The sequence below is a fragment of the Choloepus didactylus genome, chromosome 4 (assembly GCF_015220235.1).
Source record: "Choloepus didactylus isolate mChoDid1 chromosome 4, mChoDid1.pri, whole genome shotgun sequence".
In the NCBI taxonomy this organism is placed as follows: Eukaryota; Metazoa; Chordata; class Mammalia; order Pilosa; family Megalonychidae; genus Choloepus; species Choloepus didactylus.
Window position 1 is genome coordinate 80,178,098 of NC_051310.1, and position 26,825 is coordinate 80,204,922.

Below are 26,825 nucleotides of genomic sequence, written 5' to 3' on the forward strand. Positions count from 1 at the left end.
TGTCTTTTGAAGCACTGACGTTTTTTAATTTTGATGAAGTTTGATTTATTTTTTCTTGGGTTGCTTGTGTTTTTCACATCATATCTAAGAGCCATTGTCTAATCAAAGGTCATGAAGACTTACCCCTATGTTTTCTTCTAAGAATTTTATTATTTTAGCTCTTACAATTTGGTCTTGGGCCCATTTTGAGTTAATTTTTGAGTATGATGTGAAGTAGGGGTCCAATTTCATTATTTATTGAAAAGACTATTCATTCTCTCACTGAATTGTCTTGGCACCCTTGTCAAAAATCAATTGACTATAAATGTAGGGGTTTATTTCTGGACTGCCTGTTCTATTCCATTGATCTATCTGTCCGTAAGCCAGCACCATGCAGTATTGATTCCTATAGCTTTGTAGTAAGTTTTGAAATCAGAAAGTGTGAGCCCTCCAACTTTGTTCTTTTTCAAGGCTGTTTTGGCTATTCTTGGTCCCTTGCATTTCCACCAGCTTTTCCATTTCTGCAAAAAAGGCAACATTGGAATTTTGCTAGGGCTTGCATTGAATTTGTAGATCAATTTGCTAACTTAACAATATTGAGTCTCCCAATCCAGGAACATGGGATAGCTTTACATTTATTTAACTCTTTACTTTTTATGTTTTGTAGTTCTCACTGTACAAGTCTTGCACTTCTTTTGTTAAATTTATTCCTAAGTATTGTATTTTTTGATGATACTGTAAATGGAATTGTTTTCCTAGTTTCATTTTTGGATTTATCATTGCTAATATAAAGAAATCAATGGATTTTTGTATATTAATCTTGTATCCTGCAACTTTGCTAAACTCATTTATTAGATCTAATAGTTGTGTGTACTTGTGTATTATGCATTCCTTAGGCTTTTCCTATATAAGATCATGTCATCTGGAAATACAGATAATTTGATTTCTTCCTTTCCAAACTGGATGCCTTTTATTTTTCTTCCTGACTTTCTTGTTCTTTGCATGTCTCATAATATTTTGTTGAAAACTGGACATTTAAAATAACAATGTGGCAACTCTGGAAATCAGACTCTGCCCTCTCCCAAGGCTTTTTTGTTGTTTAGTGACTCTTCTGAACTAATTCTATAATTCTGTGTTCTTTGTTATGTGTGGTCACTGCAGTCTCTGCTCAGGTAACTTTGTGATCAGCTGGTGATGGGACAGAGATTTCCATAAGTCTCCAGTCTTTTCCATAAGTCTCCCAGTCTTTGCCAAGGTGCTTGGTGTCTGTGCTGGAGCATGCCTTCAACAGTCAGCCAGGCAGTGGACAATTTTACCCCAGCCTCCATTTTCTGCTTCTGCAGAGCCTCAATGTCAGCCTAAGTGAGAGCTCACGATGTTCTCAGGTCTTTTCCTGAGCATGCATACAGCCCTTGCAACATGCAAAGCCCTATGCTCATGCATGGCCTCTAAATTTCCAGGAATATGTTGGAACTTTTCAAATGGATATCTACAGACTTCTCATTCCCTAGCTGTTCCTTTTAAGGTTTTTAGTTTGCCTCAGCTGGTATCCACTGTCTCAGGCTAATCAATTGCCTACAATTTTTTCCCCAACATATGTCCCTAGGGAAAAGGCTTTTCATATCTGGCAAGCTCCTATTCAGTCAAATAAAGACAGCCTTGCAAGTGAGGTCTCCCAGGGGAACTATCAGACAAATCAAATAATGACAATTCTCTGGGAATGAGGCTTTAAAGGAGCTGCAATGACATTGTGGCCCCTCTGGTGGCTGCAGCTTTTTACCATGACTGGGCTGTTGGTTTTCAATGATATCATGGAGCTGGAAAGGGGGACATGAAAGGAAGGCAAGTTAAGACACCACAAAGCTCACCTTTCTTACTGAAATTCAGGCATTTTTCTTGATTAATTGTTCCTTGTATTGGTTAATTTCCAGAGTTCTGAAAAAATTTCCAGTTGCTCCTTGCTTTTTGTAGGGGAGAATTTTTGGAGGCTCTTATTCCATCATTTTTGCTGACATTACTACTGGTTTTGACTTAAATATTTAATGCCCCCTTCTTTTTCTTAACAAGATGATATTGGTTAAAATAATGAAGCCACCACCATCAACACTTCTAGGAATTCACACAACTCAAGCTCAATCATTCTATAAACAGCAGCAGCTGTGAGATGCAACCAAACTGGATACAATATGAGTTACAGAAAAATGTCCACACTCCAAAAGAATATTGTCATATGTTTTCAAAAGGTAGACTTAAAAGTCTTAGAAAATCCTTTCATTATACAGAAAATAACACTTGAATTATTGTAGGGTTTCAAGATTACTATGAAAAACAAAAGCTGTCATTCTTTAACACAGGTAGTAAAAATAGGGGGGAAAAACAGCCTACCCTTGCAACTTTCCTAATTACATATAGAAATGACCTCCACATGCCCTGCCTTCTGCTCAGCCACCATACTGGGCTGGTGGCACTTGTCACTGAAGTACAAGGGACTATGTTGTTTATGCTTCAAAGAGAATATCCTGGGCTGCAAGGCAATCTCTTTTCCTGCCTGAGGGTAACAGTCCCTTAGCTGTGATAAATCCCTTTCCTAGAGACACTTGCATCACCTTCAGCTCTATTAGAGGATGACATAAGAAGGTACACCCTGGGCAGGGACAGTGAGACTTGAATGATTTCAAGACAAACATAGGGCTATTTTCAAGAATGTAGACTTTATAAAAATCCCTTCTGTTTGAAAAGAAAGCAAGGTATTCACTGAGTTCCTGGAGAAATGTAGGAGTGCTTCATTAGCAGCAGGCAGGAATGAATGGAAACCATGAAATAATGAAAGCATAATGAAATGGCCAGGGTTATGTAAGGACACATTTTAAATGAGATTCTTAACAAGACTGTGTTTAAAAGTCTGTGAAATGAATTTACATCTCAACATTTAATTATATCTTGTTGCATTAGTGTTGGCCCAGTTAGGAATCCATGTTCACAAATCATCTGAACAAAAATATTTTGATTTCTGTTAAATCAATGTATCACATTTAAGCTTTTTTATGTCAAAGATGAGAACATCCGATTTTTCAATTCAGGAAGCATAAACCTAATATCACTATTAATAATTTAAAAAACTGGCGTTGAAAGTCCGAGACTACAGAATAGATATATATTTTAGGAAAACCATATGCAGGGGCCTCATAAGCCAATTGATGCTGAAGCCTTTTATCTTAGACTGTAAACCTTTTAATTCATTATGTTCAATGAAACAAAAGCAAGATGTACATTAAATTAGTCAGACAAGCCAGAGTGTGAGAGGTTTTTGTGGATGCTGAGTACGCTGGCCAGAAGATGTTTAACGTACACCTTATCTTTCCAGAAGAGGAAGTCCAGATAACAGACACAGGAGTTACTTCCTCTTCTCCATTAAGCAGAGTGGATCCTCCACTGGCCAGGGCTCTTTTGTGTATTAGTCATCTAAAATGATTTTTAAAGTGTGTTTAAAATATACATGTATGAAATAATGTATGTAACTGTAACTTTGGGTATGATAACAGTTAGGTGTCATGAAGGACACTGACAGGTGATCTACTTGAAATGAACCCCATCTGCCCTACACTCTAGGAAGGCTTTATGCCCAACAGGCTATCCTGGAATTTAAAATTTACTGTTAACCACACATCTGATCACTGATGGGAACTTAATCTGAATAGACTCTATTTCCTAAGTAGCTCACTTTTGCCCCATTATTACTGCATGGAATATTTTCCTACCTAGCATAACTGTTGCTCAAGAAAACAATATATAAATAACTTTGGAATTAGCTTTTCTGCAAAGCTATGTACACAATTCAAAGACAGCATGAAGGCAAATTTTCTCCGGCCTATGTCACTCCTTTATGATATCAAAAGGTTAAGAATGACATCAGTGAATCCAGCCCCAGATTTCCATAATGACAGGCATGAGGAAAACCAAGTGAGAAGTTCTACATCTCATCAATTAAGCTCAGGTGCTACAGCAGGGATTAAGGTTGAGCCTGCCCAAAGATTGTTGCTGCTGTTCAATGCACAGCGGTCTACAGTAGACAAACTATTATCGATATATTGTAAGAGGGTGCTTGGATTGCAGGTGTCTTTATAAAATGTCAAATAAGTTAAAACACAGCAAGCCTTTATCTCAACAGGAATCCTGAGTATCAGGTTAGCACAGTTCATAGTTCTGTTCTAAGACATATGGTTGTAGAGGGTGAAATAGAAAGACGTTGCAATATATTTTCTGTCACTTAGGCTTGAATCACATTTGTGAAATTTCACACTACATTTTTCACCCACCAACTTCTGTATACGTGTCGAGGTTAGAACTAAAACTCCAATTATTCCAAAGGATGAAAGAAGTGTTATATTTTGATATAGATCTTCAGTTCTTATTATTCTATATGCCTTTGAAATGTTAAAGCTGAACAGATCACATTATGAAAGAAACAAGAGGAAGTAAGAATGGTGCAAATGCAGTTGGAAGACATAACTTTCTGCCTTCAGCATTCTAGATGGATAGTTCCTTTCTGGGCAGCAGGTGGTGTGACTGTGAAAAGATCACACATTTGTCAGTAACGATGTAGGATTTTTAGCACTGTTAGAACCCAGCATTACAGATTTAGGGCAGCTATTAAAATTCCATAGACAGAATTTTTAACAAGTCTGAAAATCTTTTAAAACAATGATTCTGCCAAGCAAACCTTGGTTCCTTTTCTAGTACTCTTTATAGAAAACTCTGTCATTTAAAGGTAAGAAGGAAGGGAGGGAGGGAGGAAGACTTCTCAGCAACCAGATGAACATCTGGCAGGAAAGTAACATTAAAATGCCATCTTTTCAAAAGAAGAGCAAATATGGAGAACGCTCCCATTGGGAGCATTTCTTTCTGTCAGGGTGTAATCTCATGCACTTTCAGTTTATGGTCTTTTTGCAGAAGTCCAAGGCAGAATTTGGAACTGCTTTTCCTGCATTTTTTCAGTGGTGTCTGCACAACCATGTAAGTACCTAACAAATTAGGGTCATAATGAATGTATTAAAATAAGGTGTGCACGCAACACTTAGAGTCATCTTGTTAAAAACCAATCGCAGAAGTAGCTGAAGCCTGTTTTTCACATGCAACAAAAATATTCATAGTCAATATAAATTTAATCATAAGCTTATTTAAAAAAAGAAAACTGGAGGTCATTTTGTGGTGTGTTTTTTTTTTTCTTCCCCCTTTTGCATTATACTGAACATGTTTAAATCTAGAAAGAAAAGGATCAGATCTTTTAAAGCCTCAAATATTCCTCAAACTCTTCCCACATTAAAAAATCTTATCAGGATATAAAAAAATTGCAAAATTATTTTTCTGTAAAGTCTTTTAAAGTAACAGTGTCTCATTCATAGTCTATATTTTTATTTTACAAGCCCCCCTCCCCAAAAAAGTCTCTTAGTACAGTGCAAAACTTATAAACTTTCAAGAGGGCATATGTGGTGTGACAGAGATCCTTGCCCAGCCTCCACGGGAGTCTAACTGCCGCCAACTCAGGCACCTCCTCCCCCTATTCAAGACTACTGAGGCCTTGGGGTTTGCTGAAACTCTTTAAAAACTGACAGGTTTCCACTGGGGAAACCATGGAGAATAACCTCTGGGGGAAACAAGTCTCTGGCGAAAGAAAGAAGAGAGGAGATTAGAATTATCAGTGAAGATATGCATGTTCACAAGTTAATTTGGCTGTATTATCAAATCAGTTCTTCAGGGAATGGAAACTTGCTTTCAATTAGGTTTGGGGAGGCACATCAAAGTAAATAGTTTGTGTATGAGACACACTCATATTAAAAAACCACACAGAAGACAAGTGTTCCTTAATTTTGGGGGGCAGGGATATATTCCATTTTGGGGGAGAAAGGGAAGGCAGTTTGGATCTGAAGCTCAATCCGGACGTTTCCAGAGATTTCTGCGGCCCACCCACGTTTGGCAAGGCCGATGTAAGTTCTGCTGTGCCCTGGCTGGACTCCGGCCCCTGGGCCCCGCAGACCGGGTGCGATTTGCAGGCGACTGCAGTGACAAGCTGGCCCCGCTCCCGGGGGCTCTTGAGTGTTTATCAACTCAGTAGGTCAAAAGTCTGCAGACACTGGGTGGAGCAGCAGTAAGCCACAAAACTAACAGTTGTCCTCCTGGAAGGGGAAAAAAGAGAGTTGCAAACTCTGTTAGTTCAAGATTAAAGTCTCTGGATTCTTTCCATTAGAGACAGGATTTTTCTTTGTGAAAATAAAGGATTAAGCTTGGTCAACAAACTACACAATAGAAATGTAAATTTCCTTTTAAAGATGAGCAATGGAATCAGGTGGGGTATGTGTGTATGTGTGTTCATTTTTTTAAGTTTTCAGATGACAGAGTATCCCTAAATTAGTGGCTATGGAAAAAGAAGCCTTTTCCATATTACATTCTAAATTGTGCTTGATAGAACCAACAATGTCACCATGGAATTTGAAGTATTTTATAATAGTTATAAAGAAAATGCCACCAACTTTAGCTAGAACACATGTGTATTGGAAAGCTTAAAAAACAATTTTAAGGAAATTATCCTACAAATGTATTCACACAGACTGCTCTTGGAGGTAATTTCAGAATCTGAATAAAAGAGGTGGAGGGCTCTCGTCCTATGTGGTCCCACATAACAGAGGGGTTCCTTGTCACACTACTGTTTGAGCACCTAACAGCAGTGAGCCCTTTGGGACCATCCAATCCACTCTGGACAGCACCAATTTTTAGATGGGGAGGAGAAAAGGCATCTACTGCTGTTTTCACAAGACTCCCCTGTGCTGTTTTCTATTTCCCCACCTCTTAGTCCATTCTCTGCCTTTCTCTGCCTTTCTCCATGGCCCAGGGCAGTGGCCTCTACAGACTCTACCACCAAAGCTGCTTTCATCTCTGGCTTCTGTCTGGGTTAGACCAGTGGGCAGCCCCAGCAGGAGGCTGATGGGCAGTAAGAGAGCAAGGGTGGCTATTTCTACTCCATGCCCTCTCTACCTCATGACTCCAGCCCCTATTGGGCAGCACAGCCCCCTGCCACAGCTCCAGTCATCACCAGGCCTCAGATCTCCCTTTGCTCTGCAAGCCTAAGGATAAAGGATGATAATGGCTTCCTTTGGTTTTGAGTCCCAAGATGGCTCCACATCACATGTGAGTGCCTAAACTTCTGTATATGGTCCTTCTTCATTAATTTCCCTTCGGAACCCCAACTGAATCAGCCCCCTGACCGATTAGTTACATGTTACAAAGAGTGGCCCGAGGAAGCAGTCCATCGAAATGGGATTCTAAGGTTGGATTGCTGACACATTTGACAAGTGCGTGAATGACCTCCTTCTTAGGGAGAAATGCGACACTGCTAATCGGTAGCACAGTAGCACACTGTGGCTTCACAGTTAGGCAAAGTGTTATCTGATTGGAAGGCAGATGGAGAGTCAGGCGCTACCAGACCAAGTGCTGTGGCACTTGATTGCTCTAACATCCATGATGGATTCAAAGACTGTGGGGTGAGATAGCTTCTTCTGACTATGCTGCAGGCATTTTCTGAAGAAAAAGAAATGCTTAGGGCCTAGCATTCTAAACTCAGGGCATGAGAGAGGATCAGAAAGCATCCCTGATGGTCTTAAAGGAATCCTTACTTTATGAAGCTGTAGAGAGACATGGTTGAGGCCTGAATGAATAGGTTGCAGACACGTGATGCCAGTTAAAGGTACATATTTACTCCAAGTTGCTTATGCTAAGGTGAAGGTGCTGGTTGGGAAGAAGTGTGAACTTGAGACTTGGGATGGGAATCTTTGGGCAGCCACAAAGCTGAAAACCTTGAACCTCTAAACATTTCTCAACATCAGGAACAGCCTTTCCCATCTTCTAAGGAAACTAGCATTCCTTTGCACAAAAATATTTCAATGACTTTATTAGGCATGGCTACCTAAAAAGGAAATGCCTCTTCTCTTCAGGACCCACCACAACCACCACTCACTGCTCTAGGGCTATGAAGAGAGTAAAATTCCACCATGATCCAGAGCAGAATTGAAAGTTCACTCCTGGGGGAGATAACATATACCTTGGAAAAGCTGTGGGATTTTGCCAAATTATATTAGCAGGAACCTGGAAATGGATTACAAGAATATTTGCCAATGAGGATAAATATAAGGTTGGGTTGCTTCACCTGGGCCTCAGGATTTAATGTGTTAGCTTGAGCATGTGAGAGTGTTACTAGACATCTTGACTCAGTGGAGACCTACAGTCAATGAGGCAGAGACGTAGAACTCTGCTGCATACTCTAGAGGGAGGGGACTATAGGCATAGGGAAATGGGAATGCCAGAGAAGATCTAGCATGGTGCCATCTTCTCAGTCAGAGCTTGAAACACAGCTGCATTAAGAAACGTACTGAGGAGGGGAATGCAAGCTGGCAGTAGCAAGAGCCCTAGATGCTTTAATAAGATACATACCATCTACTAGAGGTGGGAGATAAACCTTGCAAAGGTTCAGGTGCCTGCTATCTCAGTGAGGTTTCAAAAGGGAAAGAGGAGTTGTATCTGTGAAGAAATAGTCACACACTTGGTAGGTCCCTTTGGGTTTGAAGAAAAAAAATATTTGAGTGGGGACTTGTAGCTCCATCAGGATGGAGTAGCCCCATTCTACCCAAGTCCTTTCTGTTACAACAAAACACCCTAGACACAAAACAACAAACAAGTATGGGAAGCCTTTGAAATGTAGGAAGAAGCCAGGCAGCCTAGAGATTGCAAGACCTGAGGAACAACATGGCAGTTAGGTCCCTGGTTTCCTTTTGCCTTCCACATATCCCAGACAGGCTGTTCCAGAAGCCTCCAAACCAGAACGGCCAACAGGCACACACACAAAAAAACTCCAAGAAAAGTCTACTCCCCCTATCCAAATGACAAGGAAAAGGGTAGCCTAACAAGGGAAAACCCTTCTGGCAATAACTGGGATACTCTAGCCAAATGCCAATGGAAAAACTGCACCCCAGAGGAAGGCATGACATCGGCAAGATGGTGGAGTAATAAACACCCAGGTTCTCTCCCCCAAAAGGAACATTGCAGAACCAGCAGAAACTGACAGGACCAATTTTCTCAGAGCTCTGGAAAAGAGCAAAAGGGTTGCAGTAAGTAGGCAACTTATAAATGGTAGGAAAACCTCATGGCACATTTACTGGCTCTTCCCCCACCCCTTCCACAGCTTGACATTGCACCAGCCTGTGCCACCAGTGCAGGTCCCTGATCCCAGGTTCTGGAGGGAGCAGAGTAATTCTTATGCACATATTGGGGCACATATATGTCTGTACCAACATTTGGGTGGAAGGCTGAAAGACTAATCCAAGACACCCATCTCTGTCTCACCAGTCCCAGATGAACAGTGGTTGCCAGGACTGATAGAACTCCATAAGAAAACAATCAAACCACAGCTGCCTGGGGCAAAGGATTACTACTTGAGACATAAAATAGCACCGAGAGTGGTACGAAATGCTGTGAATTTCTTAGGGAAAGCTAGGAGCATATCAAGTGCCCAGGAATATGGGGGAATTGATGCCACACACAGATGCCCAAGACAAGATGCATGCTCAGTAAACCTGAGGAACCCTACACTTTCTCCTTGGGCTGTTCTTTAGACTCACTGCGAGTCTGGCTAAGTTCCAAAGGAGAGCACAAGCACAGGGCCAAATAGCAAAGACTGGAAAAGATGTTTTCTTTCTATTTTTCTCTTTGTTAGTTCCTGACATTCAAGGTAATCTCTGCCATAACTCTAGCTGAATACAGTCTAAGGAACAGAAACTCTAGAAACTACATAGTTAAGGGACACAGAGTTTGCATAAGTAGTTTTGAAAAGTCACTAGACAAACAGACTAGAATAGCTTTGAACAATAAAGTAAGCAAACAAACAGCAAAACCTGGATAAGGGGGGAGGGAATCTGATTTCTAGAATGAATATATTAAAATATTCAAATGTTCACATTTCAACAAAAAAATCACAAGGCATATGAAGAATCAGGAAAGACGGTCCTTCAAAGGAACAAAATAAAGCTACAGAAACCATGAACGAGGAAGAGCAAACACTGGAAATATCAACAAAGACTTTAAAAAAAAAAACTGTCCTACAAATGTTCAAAGAGCTAAAGGAAAACATGGACAAAGAACTAAAGAAAGTCAGGAAAATTATATATGAACAAAATGATAATTTCAATAGGGACAGAAATTATAAAAAAAAACTATATAGAAATACTGGAGCTAAAAAGTATAGTAACTGAAATTAAAAAAAAAAAAAAATACCTAGAGAGATTCAACAGCAGATTGAAAGTGAAAGGATGGGAAAAAATATTCCATGCAAATAGTATCCAAAAGAGAACTGGAGTGGCTATCTAACATCAGATAAGATATTAATATCAGATAAGATTTTAAGTCAAAAATTGTTAAGACTATATATTGATACAAGGGTAAGTTCAGTAAGACAATATAACAAGAAGGCAATATAACAATTTTAAACATATCTGCATGCACCTAACAACAGAGCCCCCAAATCTCTGAAGCAAACATTGATTAATTGAAGAGAGAAACAAACAGCTCTACCTTAATAGTAGAAGACTTCAAAACACCACCTTCAATAATGGATAGAACATCTAGGCAGAGGATCAATAAGGAAATAAAAGACTTGAACAAAACTACAAACCAACTATATATATATATATATATATATATATATATATATATATAAATATATATATATATAGAGAGAGAGAGAGAGAGAAGGAACACTTCACCCAATATCAGTAGAATACACATTTTTCTCAAGTGCATATGGATCACTCTCCAGGTTAGGCCATATGTTAGGTAGCAAACAAGTCTCAATACATTAAAAAAAGACTGGAATCATGGAAGTATCTTCTCTAAACACAATGGAATGAAGCTAGCAATCAATAACACAGGGAGAAATGGGAAATTCACAAATATGAGGAAATTAAACAATATACTCTTAAGCAACCAATGGGTCAATGAAGAAATCACAAGGTAAATTAAAAAATATCTTTAGATGAATGAAAACAAAACACAATATACCACATCATATGGGATGCAGCAAAGGCAGTGGTCAGAGGGAAATTTATAGCTGTACATGCTTACATTAAAAAAGAAGAACTATCTGAAATCAGTGACCTAACTGCCTAGAGGAACTAGAAGAAAAAAGTAAACTAAACCCAAAGTGAGCAGAAAAAAGGATATAATAAAGATTAGAGTGGAGATAAATGAAATAGAGAATAGACAAACGAGAGTATCAAGAAACAAAAAGTTGGTTCTTTGAAAGTTTCAATAAAATCGACAAAACTTTAGCTAGACTGACAAAGAGAAAGAGAAAATGTAAATAATTAAAATCAGAAATGAAAGTGGGAATATTACTATTGATGTTTCAGAAATAAAGAGGATTATAAAGGGCTACTATGACAATTACATGCCAACAAATTAGATAATATAGAGGAAATGGAAAAATTCCCCAAACAGACTCAAGAAGAAATATAAAATCTCAACAGACCAATAACAAGTAAAGAGACTGAATAAAAAACCTCAGAACAAAGAAAAGTCCAAGAGAAGATGGCTTCACTGATGTGTTTTTACCAAACATTCAAAGAATTCACACCAATTCTTCTCAAGTCTTCCGAAAAAGTGAAGGGGAGGGAACACTTCCTAACTCACACTATGAACTCAGCATTACCCTAATACCAAAGCCAGATAAAGACATGATGAGAAAAAAAATTACAGACCAATATACCCTATGAACACAATATAAAAATGCCCAACAAAATACAAGCAAATTGAATCTAACTGCACATTAAAAGAATTATACATTATGATGAAGAGGGATTTATCCCAGGAATGCAAGGGTGGTACAACATAAGAAAATCATGTAATATACCACACTGATAGAATGAAAGGGGGAAAAGAAACATGATCCTCTGAATTGATGAAGAAAAGGCATTTGACAAAATCTAGCAACTTTTCTTAAGAAAAAAAAAACACTCAGAAAACAGGAATAGAGGGGAGCTTCCTCAACATGTTAAAGAGCATATATGAAAAACCCACGGCTAACATCATACTCAATGGTGAAATAGCGAAAGCTTTCCTCTAAGATCAGGAACAAGACAAGCATGCTTGCTTTCACCATTCACCACTGCTATTCAATATCATACTAGAGATGCTGGCGACAGCAATTAGGAAAAAAAAAAAAACAGCAATTAGGCCATAAAAAGAAATAGAAGGAATCCAAATTGGAAAGGCAGCAGTAAAATGATACCCATTCACAGATGACATTATTCTTTATATATACTGAAAATCCCAAAGAATACACAAGAAAGCTATTAGAGTTAATAAACAAATAAACATATTTAACAAAGTTGTGGGGAACAAGATCGACACACAAAAACCAGTTGTGTTTCTATACATCAGCAATGAACAATCTGAAAAGGAAATCAAGAAAACAGTTCTATTTACAATAGCATCTAAAAGATTAAAATACCTAGGAATACATTTAATCATGAATGTAAAAGGCTTGTACATTGAAAGCTACAAAACATTGCTGAAAGAAATTAAAGATGACCTCAATAATGGAAAGACATACTGTCACCATGGATTGGAAGACTTAATATTGTTAAAAAGTCAATACTATCCAAAGTGATTTAAAGACCCAAGGCAATCCCAATAAAAATTCCAGTGGCCTTTTCAGCAGAAATGGAAAATTCAATCACTGAATTATGTGGAATTGCAGGGGTCCTGAATATCCACCTCCATCTTGATAAAGAACAGAGTTGGAGGAGTCACACGTACTGATTTCAAAATGTAGTATGAAGCTAAAGTAGTCAAAACACTACTGTTTGAGGTACTGTCATAAGGACAAAGAGACTAATGGAATAGATTAGAGAGTTCAGAAATAAACCCATACATCTTTATGGCTAATTGATTTTCAACAAGGATGCCAAGAATCATGTTTTCAACAAAGGTGCTACAAAAGCTGGATATTCACAAGCAAGAAAATGAAATTGGACCCCTACCTCAAACCATATACATACATTAACTCAATATGGATCAATGACCTAAACATAAGAGCTAAAACCATAACACTCTTAGAAGAAAACATACAGGAAAAACTACAGGATCCCATATTCTTAAATAAGACACCAAAAACATGAGCAACAAAAGAAAAAAATAGATAAATGGGACATCATCAAAATTTAAAACTTCTGTGCATCAAAGGACATTATCAACAAAGTGAAAAGAAAACCTAAAGAATGGGAGAAAATAGTTGTGAATCATATTTCTGATAAGGGGTTAGCTACTATCCAGAATATATAAAGAACTCCTACAACTCAACAATAAAAAGACAAACAACTCCATTAAAATATGGGTAAAAACTTGAATAGACATTTCTCCAAAGAAGATGTGCACATGGATAATAAACATGAAATGGAGTTAAGCCTATGTTCAACACCATTAATCATTAGGGAAATGCAAACCTAAACAACTTGCTGAAATGGCTATTAAAAAAATAGAAAATAACATGCGGTGGCAAGGATGCAGAAAAATAGTGACACTCATTCAGTGTTGGTGGGAATGTAAAATGGTACAGGTGATGTGGAAAACAGTGGTTTCTCAGAAAGTAAAACACAGGATTACCATATGAACCAGCAATTCCACTTGTAGATATGTACCCCAAAGAATTGAAGCCAGGGACTTGCACAGGTATCTGTACACCAATGTTCATAGCAACATTAGTAACAATAGCCAAAGGTGGAGATAACCCAAGTGTCTATCAACAGATGAAGGGATAAACAGAATGTGGTATATACATACACTGGAATATTATGCAGCTGTAAAAAGAAATTAAGTTCTGGTACATGCTACAACATGGATGAACCCTGAAGACATCATGTTGAGTGAAACAACCCAGACACAAAAGGGCATATCTTACATGATTCCACTTATATGAAATACCTTGAATAAGCAAATACATAGAGACAGAGAGTGGATTACAGGTTACAAGGGTCTGGAGGGGAAAACGGTACAGAGTTGCTGTTTGGAGTGATGAAAAAGTTTAGGTAATGGATGATGGTACTGGTAGCAAAATATTGTGAATGTAATATCACTGACTGTATACTTATAATGGTTAAAATAGGAAATTTTGCATTGTATATACGGTACTAGAATAAACATCAATAAACAACAACAAATGCACCCTTGGCCTCCTGCTCTTTCTGTGAGGCCAAGTAGAGTTTTCCTTCTACCCACTCCTTGGCCCCACAGAAGCAGATGGCACACTCTGATTCCCCTGCTAATTGGTATTGGTGGGGTCTAGCAAGGAGCCAATTTGCTGTATCTCCCCTGGAAGAGGCAGGCACACCCCTATTTTCCCTCCTGGTGGTATTGGTGGTTGAGTAGGAAGCTGATCTCCCATCCCCACCCCCCTCCCAGAGGAACTAGGCAGTGTTCTGATTCTCCTACCAAGTAATGTCAGACAGATCTAGTGTTCTGAGTGTCCACCACACCTTACCAACAAGAAGATTTAATGGTGCAGTATGAGCCGAGGCTAGTAACCACTCCATTCCCCCTGCCCCTGTCCAGCTGTCTGCAAGTCCCAGGAGGAAGCTGAGACTCAGGCAGAAGGAGGTGGTGGGAGGTAGGGCTAGTTGGCACTCTGCCTCTTCCCCCAGCTGTCTCCTGCCATCAGAGGAGCCCACCTGGAAGCTGAGCTCTGAGCCCTCTTGCAGCAATGAGGAGGTGAGTCCATGCTCCGCTTTTGCTGAGAAGGTGCCAGTGGAGCCTAGTGGGAAGCTGAATTTTCACCTACCCATCTGCCACAAGGTACTGTGAGTCAGTGCCCCACTTTTGCTGGGGGTTGGGGGGGCGTCAGTGGGGCCTAGCAAGAAGCTGAAACATACCTCCTCCAGCCCTTATGTTACACCTCAACGGGCAAAACTGCCTTGAAACAAATGGAAAATTAGAAAATCTCAGCCAAGAAAAATAAGTCATAAAGAATTAAATGGAAATTACAGAACTAAAAAACGGAAAAACTAAAATTAAAAATTTGGTAGATGAGCATTATAGTAGAGTGGAGATGACAGAGGATAAAATCAGTGAACTTGAGGACAGATGAACAGAATTTATTCAACTGAATATGAGGACAGAATGAAACGAAATGAACAGTGTCTTGGGGACTTGTGGGAGAAAAACAAAAGAGCTGATATTTGTGTCATCAGAATCCCAGAAGATGAGAAAGTGTGACTGAAAAAGTACTCAAATAAATAATGGCCGGAAACTTCCCCAAATTGATAAAAGACATAAACTCCAAATAGGATAAAATCAAAAGAAATGCATGCCAAGAAACATCATCATTAACCTTCTGAAAACTAAAAGACAAAGAAAATATACTTAAAACCACAAAAGAGAAACTATTATAGGGGAACATCAATTTGAATAACAGTGGGTTTCTCATCTGAAATCATGAAGGACGGTAAGAAGTGGCACAATATTTTTCAAATACTGAAAGAAAAGAACTCAACTGTGAATTCATTCTATATCTGGTAAAAATATTCTTCAGGGATGAAGGCGAAATAAAGACATTCTCACACAAAGGAAAAAAAATAAGAGAATTTGTTCCTAGCAAAACTACCTTAAAGAATAGCTAAAGGGACGTTCTCTAAAGAGAAAGGAAATGTTACAGGTTGAATCACGTTCCCCATAAAAACAAGTTCCAGTCCTAATCCCTGGCCTGTGAATGCAAAGCCATTTGTAAATAGGATCTTTGAAGATGGTATTAGTTTAGGTGAAGTCAAACTGGGCCTTGATCCAATATGACTGGAGTCTTCACAGGCAGAGGAAATGTGGACACAGAGGAGGAGCGAGGAGGAGACGAACGGAGACTGATGACCATGTGACGGAGCTGGAGACCGAGTCACGCCACGGACCCCACCAGAACGCTACAGACTCAAAGAGAGCATGGTCCTGCTCACACTTTGATTCTGGACTTCTATAGTTTCCCAAACTGTGAGATGATAAATTCCTGTTGTTTAAGCCAACCAGTGTGTGTCCTCTTGTATCAGCCAAGGCAGAACAGGACAGGAAATAATAACAGAAAAAGGTTTGAGACTTAAGAAAGAAAAAAAGAAATCAGAATGGGGTAAATAAGTGGTAAATAAAATAGACTGCCCTGAATTTCTTACATCGTATTGATGGATGAAGAAAAATTATAATACCATCTGATGTGGCCCTCAATGTAGAGGAAATACTTAAGACAATCATATATAAAAAGTGGGCAGGGTAAAGGGAACTAAGGGGAAGTAAGGCTTCTATACTTCACTGAATTGGTAAAACACAAATGCCAGTAGACTGTAGTAAGTTATATACATACACAGTAATGACTAGAGCAACCACTAAGAAAACTATACAAAGTGACATACTAAAAGACCCTATAAATAATCAAGATGGAATTCTAAAAAAAAAAAAAAAATGTTGAAATAACCTAAAGGAAGGTAATAAAAGAGGAACAGAGGAACAAGAAATAGAGGAAATAAACAGAAATCAAATAAAAAAATGATAGACAGTTTTGAGGCCAGAAATCATTCAAGATCAAGGTATTGGCAAGGCATGTTCTCTCCCCAAAGACTATAGCATTCTGGTGCTGGCTGCCAGCAATCCTTGGGGTTCCCTGGCTTGTATCTCTACCTCCCATCACATGGCAATGTCCTCTACTTTCCTTGCCTCTGTGACTTCTGTGTCCCCTTTATATCAAGTCTCCAGTAGTCTGGATTAAGACCCATTCTCATTCAGTTGGATTATACCTTAAATAAAAATAACGTCTTCAACAAAACCTTGAGGGAAATAGACTGAGTGAAATAAGCCAGACATGTAAGGACAAATATTGCAGGGTCTCACTGATAGGAACTAATCATAATATGTAAACTCACAGACATGAAATATAAGGTACCAAGATATAGAACGAGGCTAAAGAATGGGGAGCAGTTACTTAGTATGAGCAGAATGTTAACTAGGATGAACTTAAATGTTTGGAAATGAACAGAGGTGTCAGTAGCATGTTGTGAGAACAACTAACAGTGCTGAATGGTGCGTGAATGAGTTGGAAAGGGGGAGCTCAGAGTCATAAATATCACCAGAAGGAAAGCTGAAGGTCAAAAGATGGGAATGTATAAAACTGAATCCTATGGTGAGCAATGTCTATGACTAATTGTACAAATACTAGAAATCTCTTCCATGAACCAGAACAAATGTATGACAATACAACTAGAAGTTAATAATAGAGGGGTATATAGGGAAAAAATATATACCTGTTGCAAACTATATACTATAGTTAGTAGTAGTTCAACATTCTTTCATAAACAGTAACAATTGTACTATACCAATACTAAGAGTCAACAATGGAGGGGGGTTGGTTAGGGGTATGGGAGGATTCGAGTTTCCTTTTCTTTCTTTTTTTTTTTTCTTCTTTCACTTTATTTCTTGTCTGGAGTAATGAAAAGGTTCTAAAAATTGATCAAAAATTAAGTGTGGTGACGGATGCACAGCTGTATGAGGATACTGGGGGCAACTGATTGTACACTTTGGATTTTTGGATAATTGTATGGTATATGAACAATCTCAATAAAAATTAAAAAAAAAAGATAAAAAAGAAATAATGTCTTCAAGAGGTGCTATTTGCAGTGGGTTCATACTCACAGGATTGCAGATTAAAATTAAGAACATGTTTTTTTTTCCCCCCTGGGGTACATAACCCAATCTATCACATATATCAATAATTACATTAAATTTAAATAGTCATCAATTACACCAATTAAAATACAGAAATTGTCAGAAAATACTCAGCCCCAAACAGTGAAACACACGTTCTTCTTAAGCTTCCCTGTAAAACTCACCAAAATGAACCACATTCTATCATTAAATCACACCTTAATAACTTTGAAACAATAGAAAATACTTGAACTATGTATCAGACCACAGTGGAATTAAACCAGAAATCAACAGAAAGATAGCTAGAAAATCCCCAGCTATTTGGAAATTAAACAACAGCTTTCTAAATAATACATGGGTCAAAGAGGAAGTTTCAGGAGAAATTTAAAAATATTTTGAAGTAAGTGAAAATGAAAATGCAACTCAACAAAAAGTTGTGGGATGCAGCAAAAGTAGTGCTCAGAGGAAAATCTGTAGCATTAAATGTATGTATTCAAAAATAAGAAAGCTCTAAAATCAATAACCTAAGCTTCCACCTTAGGAAACTAGAAAATGAAGAGCAATTTAAGACTAAAGAAAGTTGAAATCATATAGAGTATGTTCTTTGACTATAAAGGAATCAAACAGAAAGACAGCAGGAAAATCTCCAAACATGTGGAAAGTAAAAAACATATATATATTTTTTGACCCATGGTTAGTCAAAGAGGAAGTCTCAAAGGAAATTTTTAAAATATACAGAACTAAATAAAAATGAAAGTACAATATATCAAAATTTGGAGGACAAGCTAAAGTAGTGCTGAGAGACAAATTTATAGCACCAAAAGCTTTCATTAGAAAAGAGGAAAGGTCTCAAATCAGTAATATAAGTTCCCACTTCAAGAAACTGTAAAAAAGAAGTGCAAATTTTACCCAAAGCAAGCAGAAGGAAGGAAATAAAATAAGAACACAAAACAATAAACTTGAAAATGTCAATAAGATAAAAAAACAAAAAACAAAACAAAAAAAATAAACACTGATAAACCTCTAGCAAGACTGACAAAGCTGAAAAGGGAAAAGACAGAAATTAATATCAGAAATGAAACATATGATATCACTACAGACCCTGCAGTCATTAAAAGGATAAAGAGGGAATACTATGCACAACTTTATGCTCACAAATTTTACAACCTAGAAGAAAAAGGTCATTTCCTTGAAAATCATGAATTAGCAAAACTAAACCAAGATGATATAGACAATATCAATAGTTCTATAACCATTAAAAAATTGAATTTGTAATTAAAAAGTCCCTGATAAAGAAATATCTAGGCCAAGATGGTTTCACTAGAGAATTTTATCAAATACTTTTTTTGCAAACTTCATTTATGACCTACTACTTTTAAAAAATTAACGAAACTAGAGATATGCTTGTTGTAAACGTGGACAATATTGAAGTATATAAATAAAAGGTGAAAAGTTCTCCATCTCTTCCCATTTCCACCCTAATTCTACTTCCCCCATTATCATTTTTTTGATCATTTTTTAATTGTGGAATATAACATATATACATAGAAGTTATAACTTTCTAAGGGCAATTTAATGAGTAGTTAGAGAGCAAATTTCAAAGAATGTAATGGGCTACAGCTCCACAGTTTCAGTTATTTCCTTATTGTGAAATATAACATATATGCAAAAGGTGATAACTTTCAAAGTACGATTTAACAAGTAGTTATATAGGAAATTTCCAAGAATGTTATGAGTTACAGTTCCTAGTTCAGTTATTCCCTTATTGTGAAATATAACATATATACAAAAGGGTGATAACTTTCAAATTACCATTTAACAATTAACCATATAGCAAATTTTAAAGAATGTTATGGGTTACATTTCCACCATTTCAGTTCTTTCCTTCTAGCTATTCTAATACCCTAGAAACTAAGAAAAAGAAAATTATATAGAGATTCAGTATTCATAATCCTTTGTTTAACTCTATCTTGTCTGTTGCTATCCCTTCCTCTAGTTTAATCACTTTTCCGATCTTCAGGGATGTCTAGGCAGTGACCATCCTAACTTGTTCATGTTAAAAAGGGGTGTCAACATTATAAGAAAAGGGGTTGCATCTGGCTGGCATTCTTGAAGGGGCTGTTGCCTCTGGGTTTTGGGACTTAGATGGCAAAGAAGCTTTCTGGAGGATTAAAGTTTCTGAAGAATAAACTTAGTGAGTGAAACTTTTATAAAATCTCATATAGGAACCTGGGTATTCTTTAGGATACTCGGGACTACTGCTGACTTGGGCTTATCATACTGGGCCATTTGGCACATCTAGGGGAAACTTGATACGAATCATGAATTACCAATACCAGACCCTTGCATAGGAGTAACCTTCAGGACAGCCTCCTGACTCTACTTGAAATCTCTAAGCCACTGAAACATTTTGTGGCCTTTCTTTTCCCTTTTTTGGTCAAAAAGGCATTCTCAATCCCTAGATGCCAGGGTCAGTCTCATTCCCGGAATCTGTGTCCTACATTGCCAGGGAGACTCACTCACCTGGGGGGCCCTGTCCCATGTTGGGGGAAGGGTCTAGAATTTATTTGCAGAGTTGGGCTTAACATTTAAAGAAGAATTAAAAGCATTTTTTACACATTTATTTCAGAAAAATAGTAGATAGTAGAGGAAGGAATGCTTTCCAACTCATTTTATGAGACCAGCATTATCCTGATGCCAAAACCAGATAAAGACAGAAAAAAGAAAACTATGTACCAATATCGCTCATGAACTTAGATACAAAGATCCTCAAAAAGAACTAACAAATCAAATCCAGAAATGTATAAAAAGAATTCTACACCATAACCAAATGGGATTTATTCCAGGCATGCACAGCTGGTTCAATATTCAAATCTCAATGTAAACTACCCTATCAACAGGCTAAAGAAAAAAATCATATGTCTATATCAATTGAAGCAGAAAAAGCATTTGACAAAGCCCAACACCCATTTCTGATAAAAACTCTCAGCAAATTGAGAAAAGAGTAAATCTTCTCAACTTTAAAAAGACTATATGCAAAAAGCCTACTGCTATCATCATACACAATGGTGAAAAACAGAATGATTTCCGTCTAAGATTAGGAACAAGGCAAGAAGGTCCACTTTCACCAATTTCACTCAACACAGTGCTGGAGTTTTTTTTTGTTTTTTTTTGTTTTGTTTTGCCTTTGCTTTCTTTTATTTTATTTTATTTTTTATGTTCATTTTATTGAGATATATTCACATACCACGCAGTCATACAAAACAAATCGTACATTCGATTGTTCACAGTACCATTACATAGTTGTACATTCATCACCTAAATCAATCCCTGACACCTTCATTAGCACACACACAAAAATAACAAGAATAATAATTAGAGTGAAAAAGAACAACTGAAGTAAAAAAGAACACTGGGTACCTTTGTCTGTCTGTTTGTTTGTTTCCTTCCCCTATTTTTCTACTCATCCATCCATAAACTAGACAAAGTGGAGTGCGGTCCTTATGGCTTTCCCAATCCCACTGTCACCCCTCATAAGCTACATTTTTATACGATTGTCTTCGAGATTCATGGGTTCTGGGTTGTAGTTTGATAGTTTCAGGTATCCACCACCAGCTACCCCAATTCTTTAGAACCTAAAAAGGGTTGTCTAAATTGTGCGTAAGAGTGCTGGAGTTTTAACCACTGCAATAAGGCATATAACTTAGAAAGGAAGACATAAAACTGTTCTCATCTGCTGATGACTTGTCTATGTAGAAAATCCCAAGGAATCTACAAAAACCCAGCTAGAACTAATAAGTGAGTTCAACATGGTTGCAGGATACAAGATCAACATACAAAAATAAATCACAAACATTAAAAAGAAACTTCTGTGTATCAAAGGACAATATCAAGATAGTGAAATGACAACTGACAGAATGGGTTTAACATCCGGAATAAATAATGAACTCCCACAGCTCCATGATAAAAAGGCAACACAATTAAAAAATGGACCAAGGATCTGAACAGACATTTCTCCAAAGAAGACATATAAATGGCTAATAAGCAAATGAAAAGATACTCAGCATCATCAGCCATCAGAGAAATACAAGTGAAAACTACAATGAGTTATCACCTCACACCCATGATGTCTATTATATTTAAAATAAACAGACAATATAAAGTGTTGGCGAACATGCAGAGAAACAGGAACCTTAGTGCACTGTTGGTGGGAATGTAAAATGGTGCAGCTGATGTGGAAATGAGTTTGGCAGTTCTTCAGAAAGTTAGACATAAAATTACCATTTGACCTAGCAATTCCACTCCTAGATATATACTCAAAAGAACTGAAAGCAGGAACTCAGACAGACATTTGTATACCAACTTTCATTCACAACAGCCAAAAGGTGGAAGCAACCCAAATGTCTATTAAAAGATAAATGGATAAACAAAATGTGGTATATCTACACAATGCATTAAAAAGAAATGAATGCTGTTACATGCTACATCGGTGAACCTTGAAGACATCATGTTGAACGAAATAAGCCACTCACAAAAGAACAAATATGTATGATTTTTCTTATATGAAATACTTGGAATAAGCAAATTCACAGAGACAGAAAGCAGAATAGTGGTTACCAGGAGGAGGGGAGGGGGATTGGGAGTTATTGCTAATGAGTATGAGTTTTGGTTTGGGATGATGAAAATAGTCTGGAAGTAGATCGTGGTGAAAGTTACATGATATTGTCAATGTACTTAACCTTACAGAGTTGTCCACTTAAAAATGGTTAAAACTATTTTTATGTTAAGTATACCTTACCACAATTAAAAATAGTAAAATTTTAAAAATCAATCACACTTCCATGTACTAACAGTGAACATGTGGTTTAGGGTCTGGGGAAGGGAGACTCCTTGGAGTAAATCCCACGGTAGCCTGTATTATCCATGTGGGGAGAGGTGGCTGCCCTCCTGGACAGATGGGGATTGCCGTGAGAATATGGGGACACCCTGAAAACTCTGGTGGTGTTACTGTTTTGCAATAGATAGCAGGACAACTAAATCTTAGCAAAAAAAAAAAAAAAAAAAAAAAAAAGAAGGAGAAAGAAAAAGAACACCAAGTAGCAGTGGCCATAACCTGGCCCCTTTTAGGAGCCTTATGTATGGCCAGAGAGGCAGAACAGGTGGCAGAAACAACATCCCACTATCTAGAGGAGGAATAAAAATTACAGAGGGATACATGGCTTGCTCAAGCAGTCACGAAAGATGCCTTAACCAAGTGCTTGAGTCATGTGGATGATCAATTAGAAACTTTAGCCTGTACATATGCTTGTGCCCATGGTTGGAAATTACCCCAAGTTCAAGCCTGGAGAATAGTAACTAATCCAGGGTGGGACCCAAAAGCTTGGAATCCCTTAGATTCTTCACCTGATGATAAAGAGGAAGAAAAGAAATAAGTATGGGAAGTGGAGGAAGAGGAGCCACCCCCAGCAAGTACACCCAGTGCTACAGCAAAAAATAAAAATAGCGCAGGAGCGACTTAATGGAGTGGATCCTCAGAATTTACAACCTCTTGAGCAGAAACTCCATATTACCGTGAAAGATTATACTGCTGCTGAATTAGGTAACTTCGGGCAGCATTACAGGCAGAAAACCAGGGAGTCATTATGCAATTGGCTTTTATGATCGTGGGACACAGGATCCAAGGGTGTAATGTAACTGGGATGGAAATGAATAAGTTAGCATCTATCACAACACACCATCCCTATACCAGCACCTGTATGACACCCTAAATCAAATAGAAACAGTATGCTTGTTAGCCTGGCTAATAGCTGCATGCAACATTGCCTGGTTCAAGGAGGGAGATGTCCCACATACCACTCCCCACTGGCAATCTATGGAAGAACTGCAAGATGTTTTATGGGGTCTTGGGATGAAACATGCAATATATATGAGAATTTTGCAGGCCCCAACAATGAAACTTTTACAGCAGGGATGAAAGACAACATCCTTCACTCTGCTCCTAATCATTTTTAAGGACCCCTCATGTCCATTTTGAGTCCTCTAGTTGGACAGCCCATTTCAAGAACAGCTCAAGCCATAGCAGATCTTGAAGAATCTGAGTGGCTCTGAAAAAGAGGAGTAAGAGCCATGGGAAAAACTCAAGAAACATGACATCCCTCATTGGGTCTCCAAGTAAGCAAATGTGGGCTGATCTGATTACCAAAGGGACAGAATTAGAAACCAGAGATAAACAGCCAAATGCTATTTAAGTTAAATTGTGGAGCAAATTATGCAAAGATAAAAGATTTACTAAAATAAGTCCCCAAACAGCTGAAGGGGAAGATAAACCGACTAAGAAACACCCTTTCAAAACATGAGAGCCCCCCTGCCCTTTGAAACTTGGTGTCCTAGTTTGCTAATGCTGCAGAATGCAAAACACCAGAGATGGATAGGCTTTTATAAAACAGGGGTTTATTTCGCTACACAGTTACAGTCTTAAGGCCACAAAGCGTCCAAGGTAACACATCAGCAATCGGGTACCTTCACCGAAGGATGGCCAATGGCGTCTGGAAAACCTCTGCTAGCTAGGAAGGCAGCCGGCGTCCGCTCCAAAGCTCTGGCCTCAAAATGGCTTTCTCCCAGGACGTTCCTCTCTAGCAAGCTTGCTCCTCTTGAAAACATCACTCACAGCTGCACTCACTGAGTTCCCTCTCTCTGAGTAAGCTCATTTATATGGCTCCACTGATCAAGGCCCACCCCAAATGGGTGGGGCCATGCCTCCATGGGAACATCTTATCAAAATCATTACCCACAGCTGGGTGGGGCACATTCCAAGCAAATCCAACAAGCATCAAAACGTCTGCCCCACAAGACCACAAAGATAATGGCATTTGGGGGACACAATACACTTAAACCGGCATACTTGGCAAGCTCCCTTTCCCTTCCATAGGGGAGGGGTCAAGACTCTCGGGTACAAGCAATAACTGGGTACCCCAGGGATTAGAGGCCAGGTGTAGAATTAACTATTTATTTGTCCCCTACCAACAGAGAGTGTTGGCACTAGTGGATACTGGGGCTGAATGTACTTCAATTTATGGAAATGTAGCCTGATTTAATGGACCTGTGTTGGTCATAGATGGCAATGGGGGAAAGACAATCAGAGCCAAATGGCATAATTAGATCTTGCAAATTGGGAGACTGCCCCCTAGGAATACATTGTATATATTTCTCCTATACATGAATATATATTAGGACTTGATCTTCTCATAAATTCCACATTACAAACTACCACAGGAGAATTCCGCTCCCAGTGAAGAGTAGTGAAAGTGGTCTTAAAAGGGCAGGCAGAATGGTACCTGGTAAAAGTACTGCAACCTCAGAAGATTGTAGCCACTAAACAATGTAAGTCCCCAGGGGGACATAAGAGATTTCTGCAACCATTAAGGAACTACAGAGTGGGAATATTAATACCAACCCATAGTTCCTTTAATAGTCCTGTGTAGCCAGTATGGAAACCTGATGGAACCTGGGGCATAACAGCAGATTACCACAAATTAAATAAAGTAATGCCAGCATTGTGTGCAGCGGTTCAAACATTGCCTCTTTACTACAAGAAATTGGCACTCATTTATGTCATTATCATTTTTAGATTTAGTTAACGCTTTTGTCAGTATTCCCTTAGATAAAGCAAGTCAACCTGCTTTTGCCTTCACCTGGGAAGGATGACAGAGGACTTTCACAGTGCTCCCACAAGGCTATTTACATAGCCTGACCATTTGCCGTGACCTAGGGGCAAAAGACTTGGCCAATTGAGAAAACCCAAATTTGTGACTTTATTTAATTATATGGATGATATTATGTTAACCAGTGATTCCCTTTCAGAATTAAAAGATGTGTCAGAAATGTTAATATCCCATCTTGAGAGCTGGGCATGAGTAATCAATCATGAAAACCTACAAGGCCTTGGATGTTCTGTCAAACTCTTGAGTATTATATGGTCAAGTTGGAGAAAAATTATTCCTTCTGCAGTAATTGATAAGGCACAATGTTTTCCTATGTTGCATATGCCAAAGCAATTAAAGCATGTTCTAGGACTACTAGGATATTGGAGACATTTCATTCCCCATTTAGCTCAAATACTAAAACCACAATATGTTAACTAGGAAAGGTCGTATCTGGGAATGGGATGACCCCCAGCAGGCTGCTTTTGAGAAAGCAAAAAGGGCTTTTGAGAAAGCAAAAACAGCACTGGCACAAGCACTGAGGGGAGTAGATCCTGATCTACTCTATGAATTGGATGTGGCTAGAACTGACATTGGTCTCAGATGGGGTTTGTGGCAGAGGCAACATTCTAAATGAGTACTCCTAGGGTTCTGGTCACAATTATGGGAAGGGGTAGAATTAAGATACAGCGCCTTAGAAAAGCAACCATGTGCTGCTTATCATGCTCTATTGGAAGTGGAAGGTCTGACACACAAAATTCCTATCATCTTGAAGACGGACATGGCCAATAAGCCACACTCTGGCAGTGCACAATTAAGTACTTTAATAAAGTGGAAAGCTTACTTGTTGCAACACTGTATTTTCAATACCAGCCATCTTAATGCCAAGATGCATGAAATTTTACAACCAGTGTCATATGTAGAAGATTCAACAGCTAAAATTGCTGCACCTGAGATAGCTGTTGAAATATTCACTACAGAGGGCACAGGAACAATTCCCAAGTCTACTTGGTACACTGATAGATCCACACGTGAGCAGCCTCCCACATGGACAGCCATGGTGGTACAACCCTGTACTGACACTATATGGTGGGAGACTGGTGCTACACAAAGCAGTCAATGGGCTGAATTAAAAACCATATGGATGGTAACAGTGCATGAACCAAGAGACATGCTAACTATCTGCACCAGCAGCTGGACTGTTTACAAAGGCCTCATGACCTGGATGGCAACCTGGAAACAAGAATCATGGACAGTCAGAGGTTGCCCCCTATGGGGACAAGAGTTATTGGAAGACATCTGGGATGCCTGCCAGTGACAAAAAGTAACTGTCTATCATGTCCCCACCCACACTCCTAACATGCTACCTGGGAACAT

At 38.4% G+C, this 26,825-nt stretch overlaps 1 protein-coding gene across 5 annotated transcripts in view; it reads right to left on the reverse strand.

Annotated features, from left to right (window-relative positions):
• Positions 1-2,872: 2,872 nt before the first annotated feature.
• The window catches only part of LRRC28 (leucine rich repeat containing 28), a 190,259-nt gene continuing 166,306 nt past the window's right edge, over positions 2,873-26,825 (reverse strand). For all 5 annotated transcript variants that reach the window (XM_037832926.1, XM_037832925.1, XM_037832922.1 and 2 more), the window contains one exon: positions 2,873-6,152. In XM_037832926.1, the coding sequence (XP_037688854.1) occupies positions 6,080-6,152 (73 nt within the window). In that variant the 3' untranslated portion in view covers positions 2,873-6,079. The remainder of the gene's footprint in view (positions 6,153-26,825) is intronic.